We start from the raw sequence: 19,612 nt of genomic DNA on the forward strand, positions 1-19,612 counted from the left end.
AGATACAAGCACTTGCCCGCAGCTGAGCACATGACACTCAGGCACATGGCCTGTGACCCAGAGTCCCACTCCAGCTGCTGGTGCTGAGCCCCTCACTCACCTTACTGACACTGCTCCCCCACCATTAGCTGCTTTTTTGGAGACACACAATTCCCACCCCAGTGGCTGCCAACTGGGACTCCCACTTGCTCCAGTTGCAGGCACCACAGACCAGAGGTGCTTTACCTCCCCACTGTCTGACTCCAATTGCCACCAAATCCACTCAAGCTAGTCCCCTGCTGTAGCTGGCACTCTGGGCTCAGAGTCTGTAGGACCCATAGAGATGTTCCCAAAAGCTGTGGCCTCTTCAACTACTGATGCTGAGACCCTCCTTCACTCCTGTTGCTGGAACCACAGGCCTGGGGCCACCTACATTGCAAATCTGACTCCAGTTGCTGGCCCAGTATCCATCCACTCACGGTGGTTTGGCAGTAGCTGGCACTTAATCCCTGCAGCACACACATACACATAGGATAGTTAGTGAGATTACACAGAGAGATAGTTAAGAAAGGATTTAATAAGAAGACAGGACAGACTCTAGTGATGAGGTACAGAAATCAATCAGACAACTGTATTGATAGGCCATGGTTTACATGTGACTGGCCCCTTTTATACCCCTTTTTGTCTTTTCTCCCCTTTGCTCTTCCTCAGTCCTCCACCCCTGCACGTTCCATCATTAGTTTGTGTAGTTCCACTGACCTGCCTCAAATATTCCAAATCCTCATGTTCGCAAGTGCTGTCCTCTTAGGAGTTACAAAATCCGGGGCCCTCTCCAAAGCTGTGCCCGAAGTTTCTTAATGGCCCATTAATTAGTAACTGGAGACTTTTGGTCTGCAGCATTGTCTCCTTTATCTGGTGTCTACCAGGTTTGTGTCTCTATATGTGTTCTTGTTTATTGCTTCCCTCTTATTACCCCCTTTTGCATTGAGAAGGTCCTTGATAAGATAACCTTGATGAAGCAGACACTGTTGTACCCTTACAAGTACAGCTGACAAAGCTGTTTTAGTTCCAAAATCTCTTCTTCTTAAACCGAACCCTACCGCCAGCAATGTTCTAATTTAAGGCAGAAATGTGCACTACACAGGCAGTTGTATTCATTAGGTATACTTTTTTAACTTGTGAAATAACTGAGTGTTAATGTACTTGGTGCCTCTGCAGGTAAACTCAATTCCATCACTTTGTTTTGGTTTTCTCCTGTTTTTTCACAAAGGCTACATAGCTATTTGAAGTTCTTCCATTACAAACAGACTTTTGGGGAAAAGTCATGATAAGGGAGACTAGATTTACTTCTTGTTTGATTGCTTAAATCAAATTATTTTGGCAGTTTCAAAACTCCCTCACCCAAGAATCAATCCCTGGTGGGAAATACCAGAAGTAAGGGAAAGAAATTAAAATGGTACTGGATTAATCTGATTCACCAGTCTCATTTTTCTGTAACCTTCTACTTAGGAAATCTGAATTGTATCTTAACAAATTGTTTAAAACCTAAATAAGAGTGAATACTGTTTACTTCAAACACAGAATACTTCTTATGTTAATAAGCAGTTAATCATTACTAGAGAAAATGGCATCAGACTACATGGAGAGGGAAGACTGCTTTGAGTCCTTCTGTATGTGTGAAAATTGACTTGCTTCTTTTTACAGAGGACTTAAGGACCTGGAATTAGACACACCTTCCATTGAGAAACGCTTTGCCTACAGTTTCCTTCAGCAACTTATAAGATACGTGGATGAAGCCCATCAGTACATTCTGGAGTTTGGTATAGTACTCCGTGTGCATTTTCTTAAGAATTATTAACTAAGATGTTTGATATTACAAAAACAACTAGAAAAGTTAAAAAAAATGACACATTCTTGGACTAGGAGTTTTCCCTCGTCTTTCCTGTGTGATGAAGAATTTTGGAAAGTTATGTAGTTCACATATTCATTCCAGTTTCCCATATTCATTTGTCAGATGAAAAGTGTTCAGCCAAAATTTATAATGACTTTCATTCTTTGAAAAAGAAAACTAGCTGCCCCCTTGTAATAAGAATAATAATGAATAAATACCGAAACACTGGTGGAACAAATACTGTTGGTACTAACATTGATTAGTAAAAATAAGATAATAAGTAAAGGATAAATAGTCTAAGAGCTGTACCAGATTATGTCTGTAAAGAGTATATGATTTTTATAGTAATGGGGGAAGTGAAGCTATTTTAATTTCAGTTGGGTAGTTCTAACCATTAATTTTGTTCTTTAGACAAAGTCCACAAATGATTAGTAAAAATTTGGTAATTCTGTTTTTCCTGGGAACAACTGGAGAAAGATGTCCCATTAAAATCTGAGTTCAGGCGTCCAAATTGTCACCAATAACTAGAAAAATACAAACATAAAACGAGGTTTTCATCTCACAAAAATATCCATATCTCTTTGGACTATGAGATGTGTATGATTTTATGAAGATTGGGACAATTATTCTTGACATGTTTTATTTGCTGTAACTTTTCTTCTCATGAGGGAGTCATACAATGCCACTTTAACTATTGTGTATACTGTTTGTGGTATCTTAAATCTACATCTAAAGATGACAAGTATTATTTGTTTATAGTGTACACTTTCTAAGAAAAATGCAGACTAGACTGTAATTAGGATATATGACAGGGAGCTTGATTTTCTTCTCTCTGCAGATGGTGGCAGCAGAGGCAAAGGAGAACACTTCCCATATGAACAAGAAATCAAGTTTTTTGCCAAAGTACAGTAAATCTTTGCTTATTCTTTATCAATGTAGTAAGTAGCTGAAGTGAGAAAGTATTTGTTAGTGAACCTGATTGTTGTTGGTAGTTGCGCTTTTCTCTGTTAAATTCATTATTAATTAAAAACAGTAGTAATAATAGTTTGAAAATACTTTAGGATGAAGTATATATGTGAAACAGGACTATATTTTTATTACCATTATTTCCTTGCTCCATGATATACAACTACTCATATGATGTTATTCATAACCTCCCTACGTTTTCTCTTTACTGGCTTAGTCTGATTCTGAAGATTTTTTCTCTTACAATCTTCAGGCAGATAAATGTGAGCAATAGTTACTGGAATTAACACAACTATATATCTGTCAGTGTCACCGTCTTTATTTCTTCCCTTGTTTTAAAACCATGCTGATGTCTCCATCACGGAATCACAGAATTGCTGAGGTTGGAAGGGCCCTCTGGAGGTTGTCTAGTCCAACTTCACTGGTCAAACAGTGTCACCTAGAGCAAGTTGCCCAGGATCGTGTCCAGCAGGCTTTTGAATGTCTCCAACAGTGGAGGCTCCACAGTCTCTGGGCAACCTGTGACAGTGCTTGGTCACCCTCACAGTAAAAAAGTGTTTCCTAATGACCAGAGGGAACCTGTTGTGTTTCAGTTTGTGCCCGTTGCCTCTGGTCCTGTCACGGGGCGTAACTGAAAAGAGCCTGGCTCCATCTTCTTTATACCCTCCCTTCAGATATTTATACACGTTTAGGAGATCCTCCCTGAGCCTTCTCTTCTCCAGGCTAAAGAGTCCCAGCTCCCTCAATCTCTCCTCATTTGAAAGATCCTCTAGTTCCTTAATCATCTTTGTGGCCCTTCACTGGACTCTTTCCAGTATGTTCATGTTTCTCTTGTACTGGGGAGTCCAGAACCAGACACAGCGCTTCGGATGTGGCCTCACCAGTGCCAAGCAGAGAGGAAGAATCACCTCCCTGGACCTGCTGACAATGCTCTGTCTTATGCAACCCAGGATGCTGTTGGCCATCTTTGCAGTGAGGGTGCATTGTTGGCTCAAGGTCTGTTTGCTGTCCACTCAGACTCCCTGGTCCTGCTCTGAAAAGTTGCTCTCCGGCTGGTTAGCTCTCAGTGTGTACTGGTACCTGGAGTTATTCCTCCCCAGGTGCAGGACTTTGCACTTCCCCTTGCTGAGAGTCATGAGATTCCTGTCAGCCCAATTCTCCTTTTTGTGTCAAGAAGGTTTTGCGCATTATAAATTAAGAAAACTTAATTTATAATTTTTTATAAAACTTTTATATTTATTTTATTTTATTTATATTTTATTTATAAAACTTTTACATGCAAAAGGCTTCTGCCTTTTGCATGTAAAAGTTTGTATTGTGTTTACATATTCAAAGTACCTTTTGAATTCATTGGTGAATAAACAGAGGCAGCTGTTGCAGCATTTTCTAACCTTGACATCCTTGCAGTAAATTGTAATCTCTATACCGTAAAGTACTTCCATATGGTACTTCTTGCCAAGTCCGTAGACTCAGAAGCTAGCATTCCACCTTCTTTTGAACCATGCTCCGAAAAGGAAGCAATTTCAGATTTTCTTATTGGCTGTTTATTTTGTATGTTCTCCTGCCTGACACCTGCAGTGGGCACTAAGTAATAATGGTCACCAAGTGAAGTAAACAGGAACAATTCTGTGGACAAGCCCTTAATGAGAGAGAATGTTTTGGGAGTTTTATTTGATAGCATCAAGAGTTTTATTTGTTAGCATCTAGAATTAAGTGTTGTTTGTGCTCTGACAGTTGTAGGCAATTTTTTCTTAAACCTACAGTAAAAGACCTGAACAACAATATTTGTGTTTGTGATACTGGAAAAATCTTAAATTGATAAAATGAAATTACACTTTCTGCTTTGTCCTACGCCTAAAAAAACCACAGATCAAGTCCCAGAGATAATGTACATTTTTCTGCTGCCTTTCCTGATGACATTTTAAGTGCCTTCAATACTAAATAAAATCAAACAGGAATAGACATAGAAGAAAAAATACGTAGAGATTTTAAAACAGAAAATACATTTGAAATCTCTGTCTTTAGTTTTAATGTACAGAGAGTAATACAGAACATAGGAAAGAAAGCCCTGAGATAACCATTTCTTTCTGATGTAATTTCAGGTTGTGCTCCCTTTGATTGATCAGTACTTTAAAAATCACCGCCTGTATTTCTTATCTGCAGCAAGTAGGCCTCTCAGCAGTGGAGGCCATGCCTCTAATAAAGAGAAAGAAATGGTGACAAGGTAAAACTTAAAATAATATTAATGTGTATGCATATGTGTGTTTGTCTTTTAAACAGCAGCAGTTGACTGTGGAGAAAATGACAAGTGGGAGGCAGAGAAATAGTTTTATAAACCTGCAAATTAAACTTTTTTCACTTTCTTTTCCTGTTAGGAAAATTCATTGTATAAAATGAAGAGAGGAGTACAGAGTTATGATTATATGCTGTTTTAAAGGTAGTGGTGATGATTTTAGCATGCAGGGAACTTAAATTTAGCATTATGTGCAACAATACATCAGTTGCACAATCTGTGGCACAGACTATACCGTTGTGCACCAGTTTTCACTGTTGGAAATAGGTATATAGTGAAATCATTATTCCTGCCAAATTTTGTGGTAGATTTAAAAACCAAACTTATTTTTAACTGAGCCTAAGTAGGCATTGTTATTAATGTCCGCCATAAAAAGTAAAAATGTGAGCTGCATTCTTTCTGCTCTTTGGTTTTCTAAATGTTAATAACAGTACTAATATGAGCAAGATATCCACTTGATCCTTTCTCTGAAGTTATCCACTTTTAACATCCTCTCTCTAAGATATATTTTCACTTAATTTCACTTCTGATTGAATTGAAACCCATATTTCCCATTTAGTAAGGTGGACTACAAGCTTTGTGCAGGACCTGCTGCATACCTGTAGTGTACAGGTATCATGGTTGCCTTCTTGGCTGTTATTGGGTACTGAACCACGCAAAACTGAATTGCTGTTCTTTGAGGCTGACAGCCAGTTGATGGTCATACAGACATGTGGGTTTTGCAAGATTGTGTGAATACTGAGTGAAATTTCTAACGACAAAACTAAGCAGAAGTAAGTAATGGCTGTCTTGACCCTGTGTCATCCCATGGACTAATTTGATCTGGCAGCTTGGCTGAATGGCATTCTTCAAAGGATTAAAATCTACATAAAAATGCATGCATCTAGATAATTCTCCACTCTATGAGCTGCTGTTTTTCTGTCTGTAATGTCCTGGATAACAATATTTTCACAGTTGTTAACGTCACGCCAGTAAACCCCATACTTCTGGAATATGTCAAACATGGATATATCAGCGTATATACTGCATAGATTCAGGACTTCTGCACATATGCCGTTTAGCTGTGTGAGACTCCTGAACATGTAGCCCAGCAAAAGGATCAAAGCTGCTGCCATACTTAATTGAGTTACCTGCTATTCAGAACTGTCAGCTGAAGAGAAGAAAACACATGCAAGGAAACCTTGGATGAATGATAGCTATAACCAGTGATATCGAGCAGTGTATTTCTTAATTATCAAGACACAAAGACTATAGAAACCACATTGTATGATCCATTTCCTAAAGGGTCATTTTAATAGATTTTCAACACTTTTTTGCGGGGTTGTTTCGTGGTTTTTTTTGTTGGTGTTTTTTTTTTTTTTTCTCCCCTACAGTATTGTAGAGAGTTTGCCAAAATTGGATTTTGGATTTTCTGTTGAGTTTTCTCTTTAGATTTGTTTGGGTGCAACTCATACGTAGGATTTTCTTCAAGCTAAGGACAGTTCCTGGCTGCTTTCTTTTTCCAGTGAGGATAAGCTTGCATTCAGTAAGCTATGGAAGAGTATAATTTTGGGTATTGAAAATACAGTGACAGTGTTAACAAGTGCAATAACCATTCTGTGTTCAGCAAATACATTAAATCCAGATCTATTTTGTGGACAAATATGGGTCAGACCTCTTGCTGAAATATGGTGGCGTTATATTTCATCTTATTTGTAACCAGCCTCTTCATGATTGGGCTTTTGGTATTTCTCATCCATTAAACCGTCTTACAAGTCCTTGTACTACTCCAGTTGTTTAAAATTAGTTCGGGACATCAAACTAAATACTGGCCATTTGGACATTTTAATTAATTAATTAATTTAACCTAAACTAATTACACTGGAGATAATAGGTTCAGTCTGACTTTGTGAAAACATATCATCTGCTGAATGCTACAGTCAGTTAAGTAACATTTGTGTGCTAGAAAATAAGATACGTTATAAGCTATTTAATGTCTTCATTAGAATGAACACAAGATTTATATGATGGTAACATGCTTCTGTACAGCTTCTCTTGTTGGATTGGGTGAACCAGGATCCTTATAAAAGAATATATAGTATATGTCTGCCACATGGAATAAAAAGTAAACAGAGATCCCTGAACATGCACCAACCAGACTCATTTCTAAAACAGAGCAGTTGCTGTTGCTATAGCGGATAGCTGTGCGCTGGCTAATTAGCTGGATTCAACACCACATTAACCTAGCTGTTCTGATTCTGGACATAAATGTTTCCATTTGGCACCATGCCTCAGTCTGTCAATGGAACAAGATGTTCAGATCTCATCCATAAACTGTGTAGACATGCTTATGGTGTCTTTTGCCTTTAAATCGGAGGTTGATAACTAGCCTGTGTGGCTAGTAGTTGAATAGCCTAATAAAATGACATGGTATTCTTCATGTCACTTGTAGTAGATGAGGGATTTTGCAGCATAAAAAATATAACACCAAAATTGGTCTTGCTCTCAGAGAAAATTCTCAGACTGAACTGGATCATGAAGATGGAGCTAACACCTTCTACACCTGAAGGCCAGGTCAATTTGGGTAGGGCAGTGTGCTCCCGCTTCTATGAATTAACACAAAACTTCATTCTTCATTGTTCTGAATGGGCCACTGCTCATCAGCACAGGAAGTAATACAAACATGTGGAATGAAATCATCGATCATATCCATTTTTGTTGGTTTTTAAACATGTAAGAGGCTATTTCTCATGTTAAGTGTGTTTATAAAGCAATGTATTCGAAAAGAAATTATCATTGTGTTCAAGATGACAAGATCCAAATTGGACTAGTTAAACATTTGCCATCAAACACTTCAATTAATCTGATTTCTTTACCTTTTGTTTTCAAATTGTCGGTGGTATCCTGAATAGCACACTGACAACATTTTACTTCTTTAAGCTTTGATGGTTATTTCTTTGTGGGTTATCATATAGGACGCTTTTATATTAATTAGCTTTGCTTTTAATTTTTTTTTGTTTCTTTAATTATAATATGTGCTTATTTAACCATGTTTGTTGAGGATATGCACTTAAAAACTCTTTCTTTAGTACTCTGTCCCACATTCTGCTCAGATAATTGATTCTTTCTGCGTGACATCATGTTGCTTTTCCTGCTCATATATCAGCTGTTATTTTTTCTTTCTTCTCCCCCCCCCCCTTATTTTTTTCCTTTTCCCTTCTCTTCTCTTTTATTTTTCTTTTGTCTTCAGCCTGTTCTGCAAACTTGGAGTTCTTGTCAGGCATAGGATTTCACTGTTTGGTAAGGAGACCCTTGACAAATACTAGCATGGCCATCACTTGGTTTTCTTTGCCATTTTTGCATTGTGTTACGTGCTGCTTTGTTGCATGCTGCATGGCTGAAATGCATGGTCTTCACAGACCACTAATCATTTAGGCTAGTAGATCACAGAATTTATTAGATGGAATAAAAAGCATTTGTAGTTATCAGTTTGGAGTTTTTTTGTTTAGTCTTCCATGTGTCTTAACTAATATCTGGATTTCATTATCCTACCAAAGAATTTTGCTGAGTTAATTAATATTTTTTTATTTTTTTCTAAATCATCTGGGAAAAACAGAGCATCAGAACTGCACACTTGTATTGGAAAGGCATTAAGAAAGGTTTATAGTGGGCTGAAATGCTTAGTGATGTTCTGTGGAATTCTTAAATATTCCCGGATGTGCTTGACTCCACATACGCATGTATACTATCTTTCTGATATTATGTGAACCTAGCAGGAGCTCGGTGTTTGTCTTATGCCATGTGAAAATCACTTAATTGAAGTAAATTTGAAGTCTGTATCAAGTGTATACATTATATGCAATGTGTGGCACAGTCATTTACTCTGCAATTTTTTCTTTTGCCATGATGATAGGATAATTGAAATAGTGTGTCCTATGCATATATAACTTCTATGATGGATGCATTGCAAACTTCAGCATCTATGAACATACCTAATTGGGTAATTATCTAGTGAATTAGAATTCGATTAAGATAACACGCATCTAACTCAATTCCTACATATTTCATTCAATTTAAAGGGAAGGAACTCACTGCAGCAGTGTGGTGTTTTAAAAGCTTACAGACTGTTATGAAAGCAATTAAACTGAGGAGAAAAATTGGAAGTTATTTTGGAATGTCGCTTTTAGATGTTTTGGGATGAGCTGAGTGGATTTGCCTGTAAAGCCAAAAGATCATAGGAGGAAGGGAGTTATTTCTGCAGCTGTGTGGCATTATTGCAGCTTTTTCTGAAGGGTGGAGAATGTCACAAATGTGCACATAAGCTCTGGTTTATACCCGAGGTTGTTTCTTCAAAGAATGAACTAGTTCAGGTATACTCTTAAAATTTTGCAAATCTTTTTTGTTATGGTGTGAATTTGCTTTTCTGACTTTTTTTTTATAAAATGAGTAACAATTGAACAATTGAAGTTAAAAATCTAAGTCAATGTAACTTCATTCAGTATTGAAGAAAAGGTCTTTTTCATTCCACGTCTCAGCTTGCTTATTCCCTGTAGTTTGACTGGGTTCCAAGTAGTACGAGATATGCCAGGTGGAATCAGATGAGTATTCTCTATGGCTACAGTTTGTTTTTTTGAGTCTTTCCGTAGAGTGCAGTAACTAACAGAATATAAAATCTTTAAGCCAACAAAGTGTACTGTAGTTTTTCCATGAGTTACGACAAGGTCACCACAGGACTCTGGAGCATGGTCATTTACTGTGGACCTACTAACTCAAGTCAAAGTCACCTTCCAGTTTGCCTTACCTTGGCATCGTGTTAGAAAACCTGATCAGAAGAACTGCACTTACTCCAGCAAAGAGAAGCCCTGTGTAGAAGAGGGGAAAATGCTTATGGGGACAGCCTCTGAGCACAGCTGGGGCCTAGAAAATTATTAGTGTGTTTGGGAGGCATTTTGAAGGAGCAAGAGTTGCTCGATAATAACCTTTATGGGTAGCGGGGAATTTGCTATAACAAATAGCAAAACTATAAAGCATTTTGCTATATAGGTGTTTTATATCATTGTGAATTTGAATGGTACTTCTGAAGATACAGCTGCATGTATGAAAGTCATTAGTAAAAGTCATGTAGCTTAAGTTGCATATACAAGTCTGGATAAAATGGGAAATCAAGCATGCAAGTCTTCCAGAGTGAACTTAAACTGTTAATTGCATTTGATAGCTAAAACTGTCACAGAGATTATGTAAATGTAATTCAGCATGGAATGACCATTTCTTTCCGTTGTGAAAGTAGATTTTGACCCCAATAATTTACCGTTTGAGAGCTGTACCTGTGCATCAGTAAGACTATATTGATGTGCTTTCATTATTATTATTAGTGGGCTGAATTTGAAAGATTTTAGTGAATAATTTTGGCGAATTGAGCATTTGAATTTATATTTTCTTAATTTAAAAAACAAATCTGTATGACTAATTTGATTCACTTTTTATATTTTTTAAATCTCCAGCAAGGCATTGTTTCTATATAAGTAATTTTTTAAAAAAATCTTCATATCGGTAATACAGACCCATGCAATCTGAAAAAAAATTAACTGGGTAAGACATCAGATAAGAAAGGCCTGGTTTTCTCACTCATTTTTGGGAAATTAGAGAAATTAGAGGAGTTCCTAAAAAGAAACAGAAGGGTTTCTCTGTCTAATGACATCCTGAATTTATAAGTGTCCTTCCAGTGAGGCATCCTGGAATCAATATACATAACAGTTTTGTAATACAGCAACAATTCTTCCCTCCTGATACATTAATACAGCTTTCTAAAGTATGTAGACCTGTGCCTCAGATGATTACAGAAACTTAGTTGTGCAATTCATGGGATTAACTGCATTTGTAATACAGGTTCAATGGTGATCCAACCATCAACCTAGTATTTATACTAGCTCCTGGGATGCTTTTATTCTTAAAACCTCTTGAACTCATGAGGTTTAGTATTTGTGTATGTCCAGCCTCTATTGTTTTGAGTTATGTGAAGAGTTCCTTTAAGGAACAGCTCTTGGTTCAGTTTTCATCCTATTGGATTGTAATGACCACCTGCTCCCCTTTCATGATATAATGGAATTTGATATATTGCATGTTCATTTCTACATTAAAGTGTTTTGTATCTAGTTTTCAGGCTTCTGAAAACCAAGAACATTTTTAATTAATAAAAAAAGAATATTTTTAATTTAATGAAGGTACCTATATACTCTGTGAAATATTGGCAATAGTAATAAAACTTATTTAATTAGAAAACCCCTCATTTTAGGTTTCAAAACTCAGTTTAAAAAAAATGGTGTTCTGAAATTGACTTCTGACCTCAGTTTGGAAGCAAACTGATTCTCGAAATGTTCCATTTAAAAGGATATTTTTTTTTTAACTTTAACTGGTATTTTAAGGTAAAATATTAAAAAATACTCTTTTTTTGTAGGTTTTTGTTTTAGATACACAGTGAGAACTACTAAATTAATGACATTGAACAAAAGCAAGACACAGAATTTCCACTGAACCTAAACGTGTCTTTCATAGCAAATTGCTTGTCGTGGTTTTCAGAATAACTAGATATAATTCTGACCCTTCCATGTGGTTGCAGCATACGAAGTACCTGATTCCCGATTAAATATATGGCTCTTGAAATGTGTCTACATGGTGTAAATAGATTGCCGATGTAAATTTTCAGGGAACTGGAGTGTGCATCTCTGTGCACTGTAGCATGCAGCCTATACAAACCTGCACGACAAATGTTAAGATACTATTTCATGACAGTCTAGTCCACAGTCTAAGGACGAGTTGCTTTGAGTACTTCCCTCCATCCCTGCTGTCATTAGCACAGTCCTGCACTCTCTTCTTCATCAGCACTGGCATTCATGTCATCACAGGAGTAAAATAGTAAGGAAAAAAAATAGTAGCTGACAAAAAACTTAATCTTTTGGGATCGGTTTTCTTGGTAGGATTTTTTGTAGGCCACCTCAGCTTTCTCATCTGCTCGCTTTATCATTGCATGACCACCAGTGCCAGTGCAAAGAAGGTGAGGCTGCCTGGCAAGGGGCAGCCATGGAAGCTGTGGTTCAGGTTTGTTTAATCTGCTGTGGATGAACACTACAGCAATACCTCTTAATTTGATAGCATAGAACACCATTCTCAGTGCTGCAATAAACCTCTCAATCTTTATGATTTATCTTGTTAAGTCTCTGTTTCACTGAAACAGCTACTAATTTTAGGTTTATGTTTGCCTATATTTTCAAGTGAAATAACCACCGGTGGGAAAGTATAGTACACTGTATGCAGATGACAGTACATCCAGAAATCTATCTTACCTTAAATATGTGATGTGTTTCTTCTTTTTTTTTTTTTCTTTTTTTTTTTTTTAATTGGGAAACTTTAAATATATAGAGAAGGAAGAAAAGCTATTTTTGTTTTTGCAGAGATTTAGGTGTTTTGTTTTGTTTTTGTTTTTGTTTTAAATCAAATACACTAAATAAGCTGTGGGTCAAATTTGTGTAGCCTCAATCTGTCCTGGATTTAAAAAATGAACTTAGAGGTACATCTTGGGATGTGCATATGCATACAAGGCATGTTGTGTGTAAGTTCTCTTTTTACATACCTAAGTATGAAAAAAATTGATTATGGGAGGTGCATTATGTCAGAAACTGTTACTCATGTGGGCCACACCTGTTCCTGCTATAATTTGGTTCCTGTAGCCTATTGGTAACACCAGGGAGCTAACCTTTTTGATTTTTATCTATGTTCTCCTACTGTAATAGCAGCTTGCGAAAGTTAACAGCTTTTATGGTACTGAGAGGGGGAAGATAAATGTTCAGACAAACTTGAATCAGTTAAAGCAAAAGTTATGGAACTTAAATGAAAATCAGACAATACACTGCAGCTCTAATTAACCCCACATTTAAGTGCTTCCATCTTGACTGCCTCAGCTATTTGATGAGAGATGCTTTACTGCCTCTAGTTACTGCATTTGTGTAAACAAAGCTAAGACAACAAACTGCATGTTTTTTAACTTGAATGTTAAAATTATGCAGAAGTTCAGTTGCTCTTCTGCTACATTATTTACTCTTTCATTAAAACCAGAGATACACTTAGCAGAGTGTAGGTATGCTATATAGTATGCTCAGCTTAATTGGTGGATAATTTTCCTCCCTGTTTAGGAAATGATGCAACATCAATAGTCAACTGTCTTCACATACTGGGCCAGACCTTGGATGCAAGGTAATACTGAATTTATTTTCTAAAGTACGAAGAAAATAATTTAAGAAAATAATGTGCAGCCAGACTTGGGCTACCTGTGTAAGGCTACAGAATTTCAAGAAGTTATGGCACTGAAAAGAATTCCCATTGCAAAGTAGGTAATTACTAGAGGTTGGCAGGGTAATATTTGTTCAGTTCAGATAAATGGTGTCCAGGAACTGCTGGTTATTAGTTCATCTGGTTTTAATTATGTGACAGTCCCAAAAATACAATAACATTAGAAATATTTTATTCTTTTGCTTACAGTGTTTAATCAAAAAATTCAGGAGTTAAATGCACATGGAGTGCAGTAAATCTGACTCATAGAACGTCTTTGTTGCAAAGTTAATTCAGGTTCTAATTTGAACAAAAAAAACCCTTTACATGAAATTCAGTGGTACTTTTAAGTTAAATTAAACTGCTTGAGCCGTTGTGAGGTTTATGGATGAGACAGTCTTGAAATATTGGAGGGTAATGTGTTGCTTTTCATTAATTGCACAGTCAGCTGTCTGTGCTGATAATTGACTTTTAGGTCTTTGCAGTTGCGAAACAAAACATAGTTTAAACTACCTCCATGGTAATTTAAGAGAACTTTTTTCAGTTTGCATTTACTCTCAAAGAATTGACTAGATTACATGCAGATAACTCTTTTTCTCAGTATCTTCGCAGTCGCTTAAATGAACAAATTATATTTTCCATTTGCTGTGGGGTAGAGTCATGATCATGGTCAATTAATATGGCTCAACTGTTCCATGGTAATCCTTTAAGGTACAATATCTTGGGTTTTTGTCATAAATTGTCCGTGCTCATACAGATGGAATACAGATACAGGTGGAGGTCACCAATTCAGGTTTTGGTCGGGATGTGAAAATAACTCCAGAGGGGGATTAAGGGATTCATGGAGGTTACATGAAAGTTTGAAAATATTGCTATTGAAACTCTGTAAAACAAGCAAACAAAAACCCTGGATTGTTATACAATTTACAAAATAATTTCACCCGGATATATTTCACGCATGCCTAAATGAATACTTTCCTTTAAAAAAGGGTCTCTATAATTGAGCTAGTTAAAACAAATAAGGTAATAAATCTCCTGGATTATATCATTGCATAACTATAACACCATAATCAGTTATGTAATCAATGCCTCTATTTATTTATTTTATTAAAAAAAAAAAGGTTGTTTTTACTCATTCCTTTCTGATGCCCTTATTCTGGAGGCAGAAATATGACTGTCATGATTGAGAAGACTTTCTGAGTTCTATCTTGAGGTAGTTCTCTTCCTAGACTCATAAATCGCAGACTTACTCATTCTTCTTGGGTTTTTTGGTTGGTTTTTTTTTTTTTTCCTCTGAAGGCAAATGAATCACTTAATTTATAAATTTAAGACGACTTTATTTTCTCAACAGGAAACCAGATAAAAATATCCTTGTGTTCTGCAGGATACCTATGTAATGTTTTTTTCAGTAGGTTGTTCTGCTATGAAAAGATTTTACAATATCAAAAGATGAAAGATTTTTCTTCAGATCTTTATTATCTATTTCATATAAGCCAAGACTAGGCTTTGTTCTGTGCTTGTCTAATAGAATATTCCTTTTCATTCTTTTTGCATGCTATATACAGGACTGTGATGAAAACTGGTCTGGAATCTGTTAAGATGGCATTGAGAGCATTTCTGGACAATGCTGCTGAGGATCTGGAGAAAACAATGGAAAACCTTAAGCAAGGCCAGTTTACACACAGCAGAAACCAGCCAAAGGGAGTCACACAAATCATTAATTATACCACAGTTGCTCTCCTGCCAGTGCTATCTTCATTATTTGAGCATATTGGACAGCACCAGTTTGGGGAAGATTTGATATGTATGTATTATGTAGAAGTGCCATGCCAGTAAAATATTTGTAGTGTCATGTAGCAAGCATTACTAGACTCTCAGTTCTGTTACAGAAGGACAAATCCTATGTCATTTTGACGAAATTGTAATTTATTTAATCAAACATTTGCTGTAATCGACCTAGAATGGTCTGGATGTTTTAGTGGACTTTATGTAAATATTAAAGTAGATGTGGCTGTGATTAGACAGTCAGAAGGCTCAATTTTGTTTATAACTTCACCATAGATTTACTGTGATTTTCTTCTTGTGTGAAAAGTTACTTTGTGTAAGTTAATTTGTCTTTGCTCTGTCTATAAACAAGGTTATACTAAGAGAACAATGTTATTCTGTTAGACATGCACCTTGACTCAGTTTCAGTTAGCGGGGAATTTGAGTGGGTGCATCTTAGATCCTAAGGAAAAGTGGAAGGAGCTCCTGAAGAATTCAGGCACCAGAAAAAGTAATGTGTATGAGAAGGTATGAGATTTCTGTAGAGATTCTGATTATGGTGGATTCAGTGCCCTTTATTTTCCCAAACCCAGTCACTGCAAGACAAAATTTTGCAGTCCGCAGCACAAAACTTTAATTTTATATATTGTAGGAACTCCACAGGAATTCTGCTGTCCAGACTGCACTGAAGGAGGCAATTATGCTCCATGTAGCTAACTCAGTTATGGAAATAACTGAGGGAAGGACCTGGAATAAAAGAATATCAAATTATATTTTTTTCTCTTTTTACAGTCTGGAAAAGTATTATTTAAAATAGCATTAAGAGAACTGTTTTTGAAAATTTGGAGTTGCATTGATGGATTTGAATGTGATGAGATGTAATCATCCACTTTTCTCATTAAATTATTTCTTTAAAATTCACGAGTCTCTGACAGTATACAGAGAAGTCAGTGTGGAGTTTACATACATCACTTGTTCATAATAAACCACTTTTTCAGGCACCAGCATGTTCATGCCATGTATAATTTTTGATCTCTGGTATTCCATGTTTTGGAACTTAATAATTAGCCTTTGAGACTTTGTTACGTAAGTTGGTATTCTTAGTCAGGTCTTCTACAAACACCATACTGGTGTCAAACACCCAATTTAGTATTCAGAAACTAAGAATAATTAATTAAAATTGTGCCTACTTATTTACTCTAGGGCATAGTTGGAAAGGCTAATTTTTCTTACACACAACTTCTCTTTACATCTTGTTAAGAATAAGATTATCTTATTGGTACTACCCTGTTGACAAGTGTCTTGACCTGGTGCTTGTACTTAAGAGTATTATTACATGTACAGAGTACTCCATGATATTATCATGTGTAAAGGTGGGTCAGTGTACCTGAGGTTACTCTTATTACATAAAAACACTCAACTCCAAGATGATCCAAACTAAAATCGCAGTACAATAAAGAGCCAGGCTATGTAGCTTTGATGCACAGTCTTGTAGGTTCTCCCAGCCCATTAAGTCTTAGTTCTATTTTACTCCCAACATTTCATTGCACATTGGTGGAGCATATTAACACTGTGGGAGAGACTTGAAAAAATACATATGGAAAGAATGGGAGTGTTGTCTGTCTTGATGGTACTTACACTGTTGTTACACTATCACTGCAGATTACATTGGAAAAGTATTTTTTTCAAATAGATGTTATGATTATTCTCACATTTTTGTGACTGAAACATTTGAAGTATTCATGAGGACTAAAGGATTATGTATTTTTTCAATCCATTGTCAGTCTGAAGTGTAAATTAAGTACATGCTATTCACTGGTATCTGTGTCTAAATTTTAAAAAATATAAACAGTAATTAATAGAATTAGACATCTGTTTAACAGGATTACCTTTCTTTTGTAATGTATTTTATACAGTAGTGTTATGTGAGAGTGGGATTGGACCCGGAGTAACGATGAAATCTCAATATGAGTATAGTCGTTCTCCTTTATTGAATATTTTCACAGCGTATATATAGGCTTACAGCACAAGCATGCATAGGCAACAACATTATAATTGGTTCAGCTCCCTTGTCCACGCACAACATCCCGCAACTAGATTGGCTAAGGCCCTCTGTCCACGCGCCTTTTGTTTTACTCTTCTCCCGGCTTATCTTGTCTCCAATTCCATTCTGCTTAGCACTTTTCTTCCTCCCTTTTTGGGCAGCCAAGGGGGCGCCAAGGACGTTGCACATAGGCCTCCATGCTTTGTTCAACCTCTGGGTTGCTCATCAGAATTAAGTTATGCCCTTTTTCATTCAGGAATGTCTCCACAGTGTTACATTTGTAAATCGATTTGTTCCCTAATAATTTTTTTTTCACTTTTAGCAATTTTTTGATTTGCCATGAAACTTGCTTAAGTGTTACAGACAAACTAGAAAAGATTCATTGACACATGTTTTTTATAGCTATTAAATTAGTAAATTCTCAGGTTATGCAATCAGATGTTATCTGTAAAGAGTTGGTATGCCATTAATTTCAGAAAGTTAGTACGCTAGTGAAATATGATTACTGTCTTAGTTGGTAACTTGGTATTGAAGTAAATGGAAGTTTTGGGTAAAAACTATGGCACTCAGTAGTCAGAAGACTCTTTGTATTTAGAAAGCAATTTCTGAGTATTACCTTTTATAGCTTAATATTATTAATTCAGTAATTTTCAGAAGAAAAGTATTTTAATTCTACAGAAACGTACTGCAAAGAAAGATCTCTCTATACCTTCCATTTTCTTCTTCTCTTTAGTGGAAGACGTTCAGGTCTCCTGTTACAGAATATTGGCGAGTTTATATGCTCTGGGAACCAGCAAGAGTATCTATGTAGAGCGGTAAGAAGCATTCCTCTATTTTAATATTTATGTTTAGTGTTCATATTTAGATTCATGAATATACAGTCCAGAAATGAATATAAGAAGAGATTATTGTTGGAAGGATATCTTGAGAGAAAAAAGGTGCTCAGATGTTAAGTGGAATGCAGCCGCATTTATTATAATACACTTAAAATCTTGCATTATACGTTTGTCAAATTATATTTCTTGGTTGAAACAAAAATTACAAATAAAATTATCTGACCTGATAATAAATATCACTTGATTTGAGGTTCAACTGGGGAACTGAAAGCTGGAGAGGGACTTTTTACAAGGGCATGTAGTGATAGGACGAGGGGGAATGGCTTTGAACTGGAAGAGGGTAGATTTAGAATAGATATTAGGAAGAAATTTTTCGCTATGAGGGTGGTGAGACACTGGAACAAGTTGCCAAGAGAAGTAGAGGCCCCATCCCTGGAGGTGTTCAAGGCCAGGCTGGATGGGGCTTTGAGCTGGGAGGTGTCCCTGTGCCGTGGCAGGGGGGTTGGAACTAGATGATCTTCAAGGTCCGTTCCAATCTAAACCATTCTATGATTCTATGAATTGTAAAAATATGTCATTCAGCTCAGCATTTGTTATGATCCTTCCTTAAATATTATTGAATTGTTACATATATTTCTTTCTTATTACCCTAAATTTAATTTAATTTGTCGCTCATATAACACCACTGCTTTTCTAGCTCAATTGCCCATGGAAATGAGGCTTTATAATTGCTTTTTTGTGCATCTGTGTAACTGCTAACCTCCCTCCAACTTACATTTTATCTGTGTAAACCATATTCACCCAAAACAGAGAGGTACCTAGATAATTCACTTCTTAAAACTGAATAGTTGCCCTATAGTGACTAGCACTGTTCTCAGGGAAAGCTAAACAGAACTCATATATTTCAGATATCGGCAGCAGTAATCTAGGAAGTTCATATATCTGTATGCTGTCTAGCAAATCAACCTATGCATAACTCCAGGCCAGCCCCATGACATACCCCTGCTTACTTGGTGGCAGTATCATAGGAAACATTATGAAGAAAGGTGGGGACCAATGTTTCTAAGTAACATAATACACATCTGTGGAAAACCAGGTCTCATTAATTTCATACAGGATATAAAATTAATTGGTTTTGGAATTTGGAAAATAAATTGTGTGGGCTTTGTACTTAAGAGGAAATATGTCAGCGTAAGTGATAATTTTTTTGTATGGTTTTCTACAACCATTATCGCAAGTGAAAAGCATGTAGCATGCTCTTTGTAGGTGTATCTGATGGATGTATTTTTGCTTTTGAAGACGTAATGGAAAGGAAAAAAAGGAAGAAGGAGGAAATGGGGTAAATAATGAAGGGATTGAAATCAGATTTAACAAAATTAAGTTTAATGAGTTAGATCTAGAAAGAATACAAGTTCCTAAAAAGAGATAAACTGTAGACAGAAGACTAATGTTGTTAAATCACGAGATCAGTTTGGAGCCCTTTTTTTTTTGTTTGTTTGGAAGTTCATGGGACTTCTGGATTCCTGTCATCTGTGTGG

At 36.4% G+C, this 19,612-nt stretch overlaps 1 protein-coding gene across 1 annotated transcript in view; it reads left to right on the forward strand.

The window, feature by feature from the left end:
* Positions 1-19,612, forward strand: part of RYR2 (ryanodine receptor 2 (cardiac)) — a 471,929-nt gene that overhangs the window by 362,128 nt on the left and 90,189 nt on the right. The window contains exons 60-66 of the mRNA XM_009893652.1: positions 1,684-1,799; positions 2,709-2,773; positions 4,939-5,060; positions 8,359-8,408; positions 13,295-13,355; positions 14,996-15,234; positions 17,972-18,053. Of these exons, the coding sequence (XP_009891954.1) occupies positions 1,684-1,799; positions 2,709-2,773; positions 4,939-5,060; positions 8,359-8,408; positions 13,295-13,355; positions 14,996-15,234; positions 17,972-18,053 (735 nt within the window). The remainder of the gene's footprint in view (positions 1-1,683; positions 1,800-2,708; positions 2,774-4,938; positions 5,061-8,358; positions 8,409-13,294; positions 13,356-14,995; positions 15,235-17,971; positions 18,054-19,612) is intronic.

Source organism: Charadrius vociferus, unplaced genomic scaffold (genome assembly GCF_000708025.1).
Source record: "Charadrius vociferus isolate BGI_N301 unplaced genomic scaffold, ASM70802v2 scaffold309, whole genome shotgun sequence".
Taxonomy (NCBI): domain Eukaryota; kingdom Metazoa; phylum Chordata; class Aves; order Charadriiformes; family Charadriidae; genus Charadrius; species Charadrius vociferus.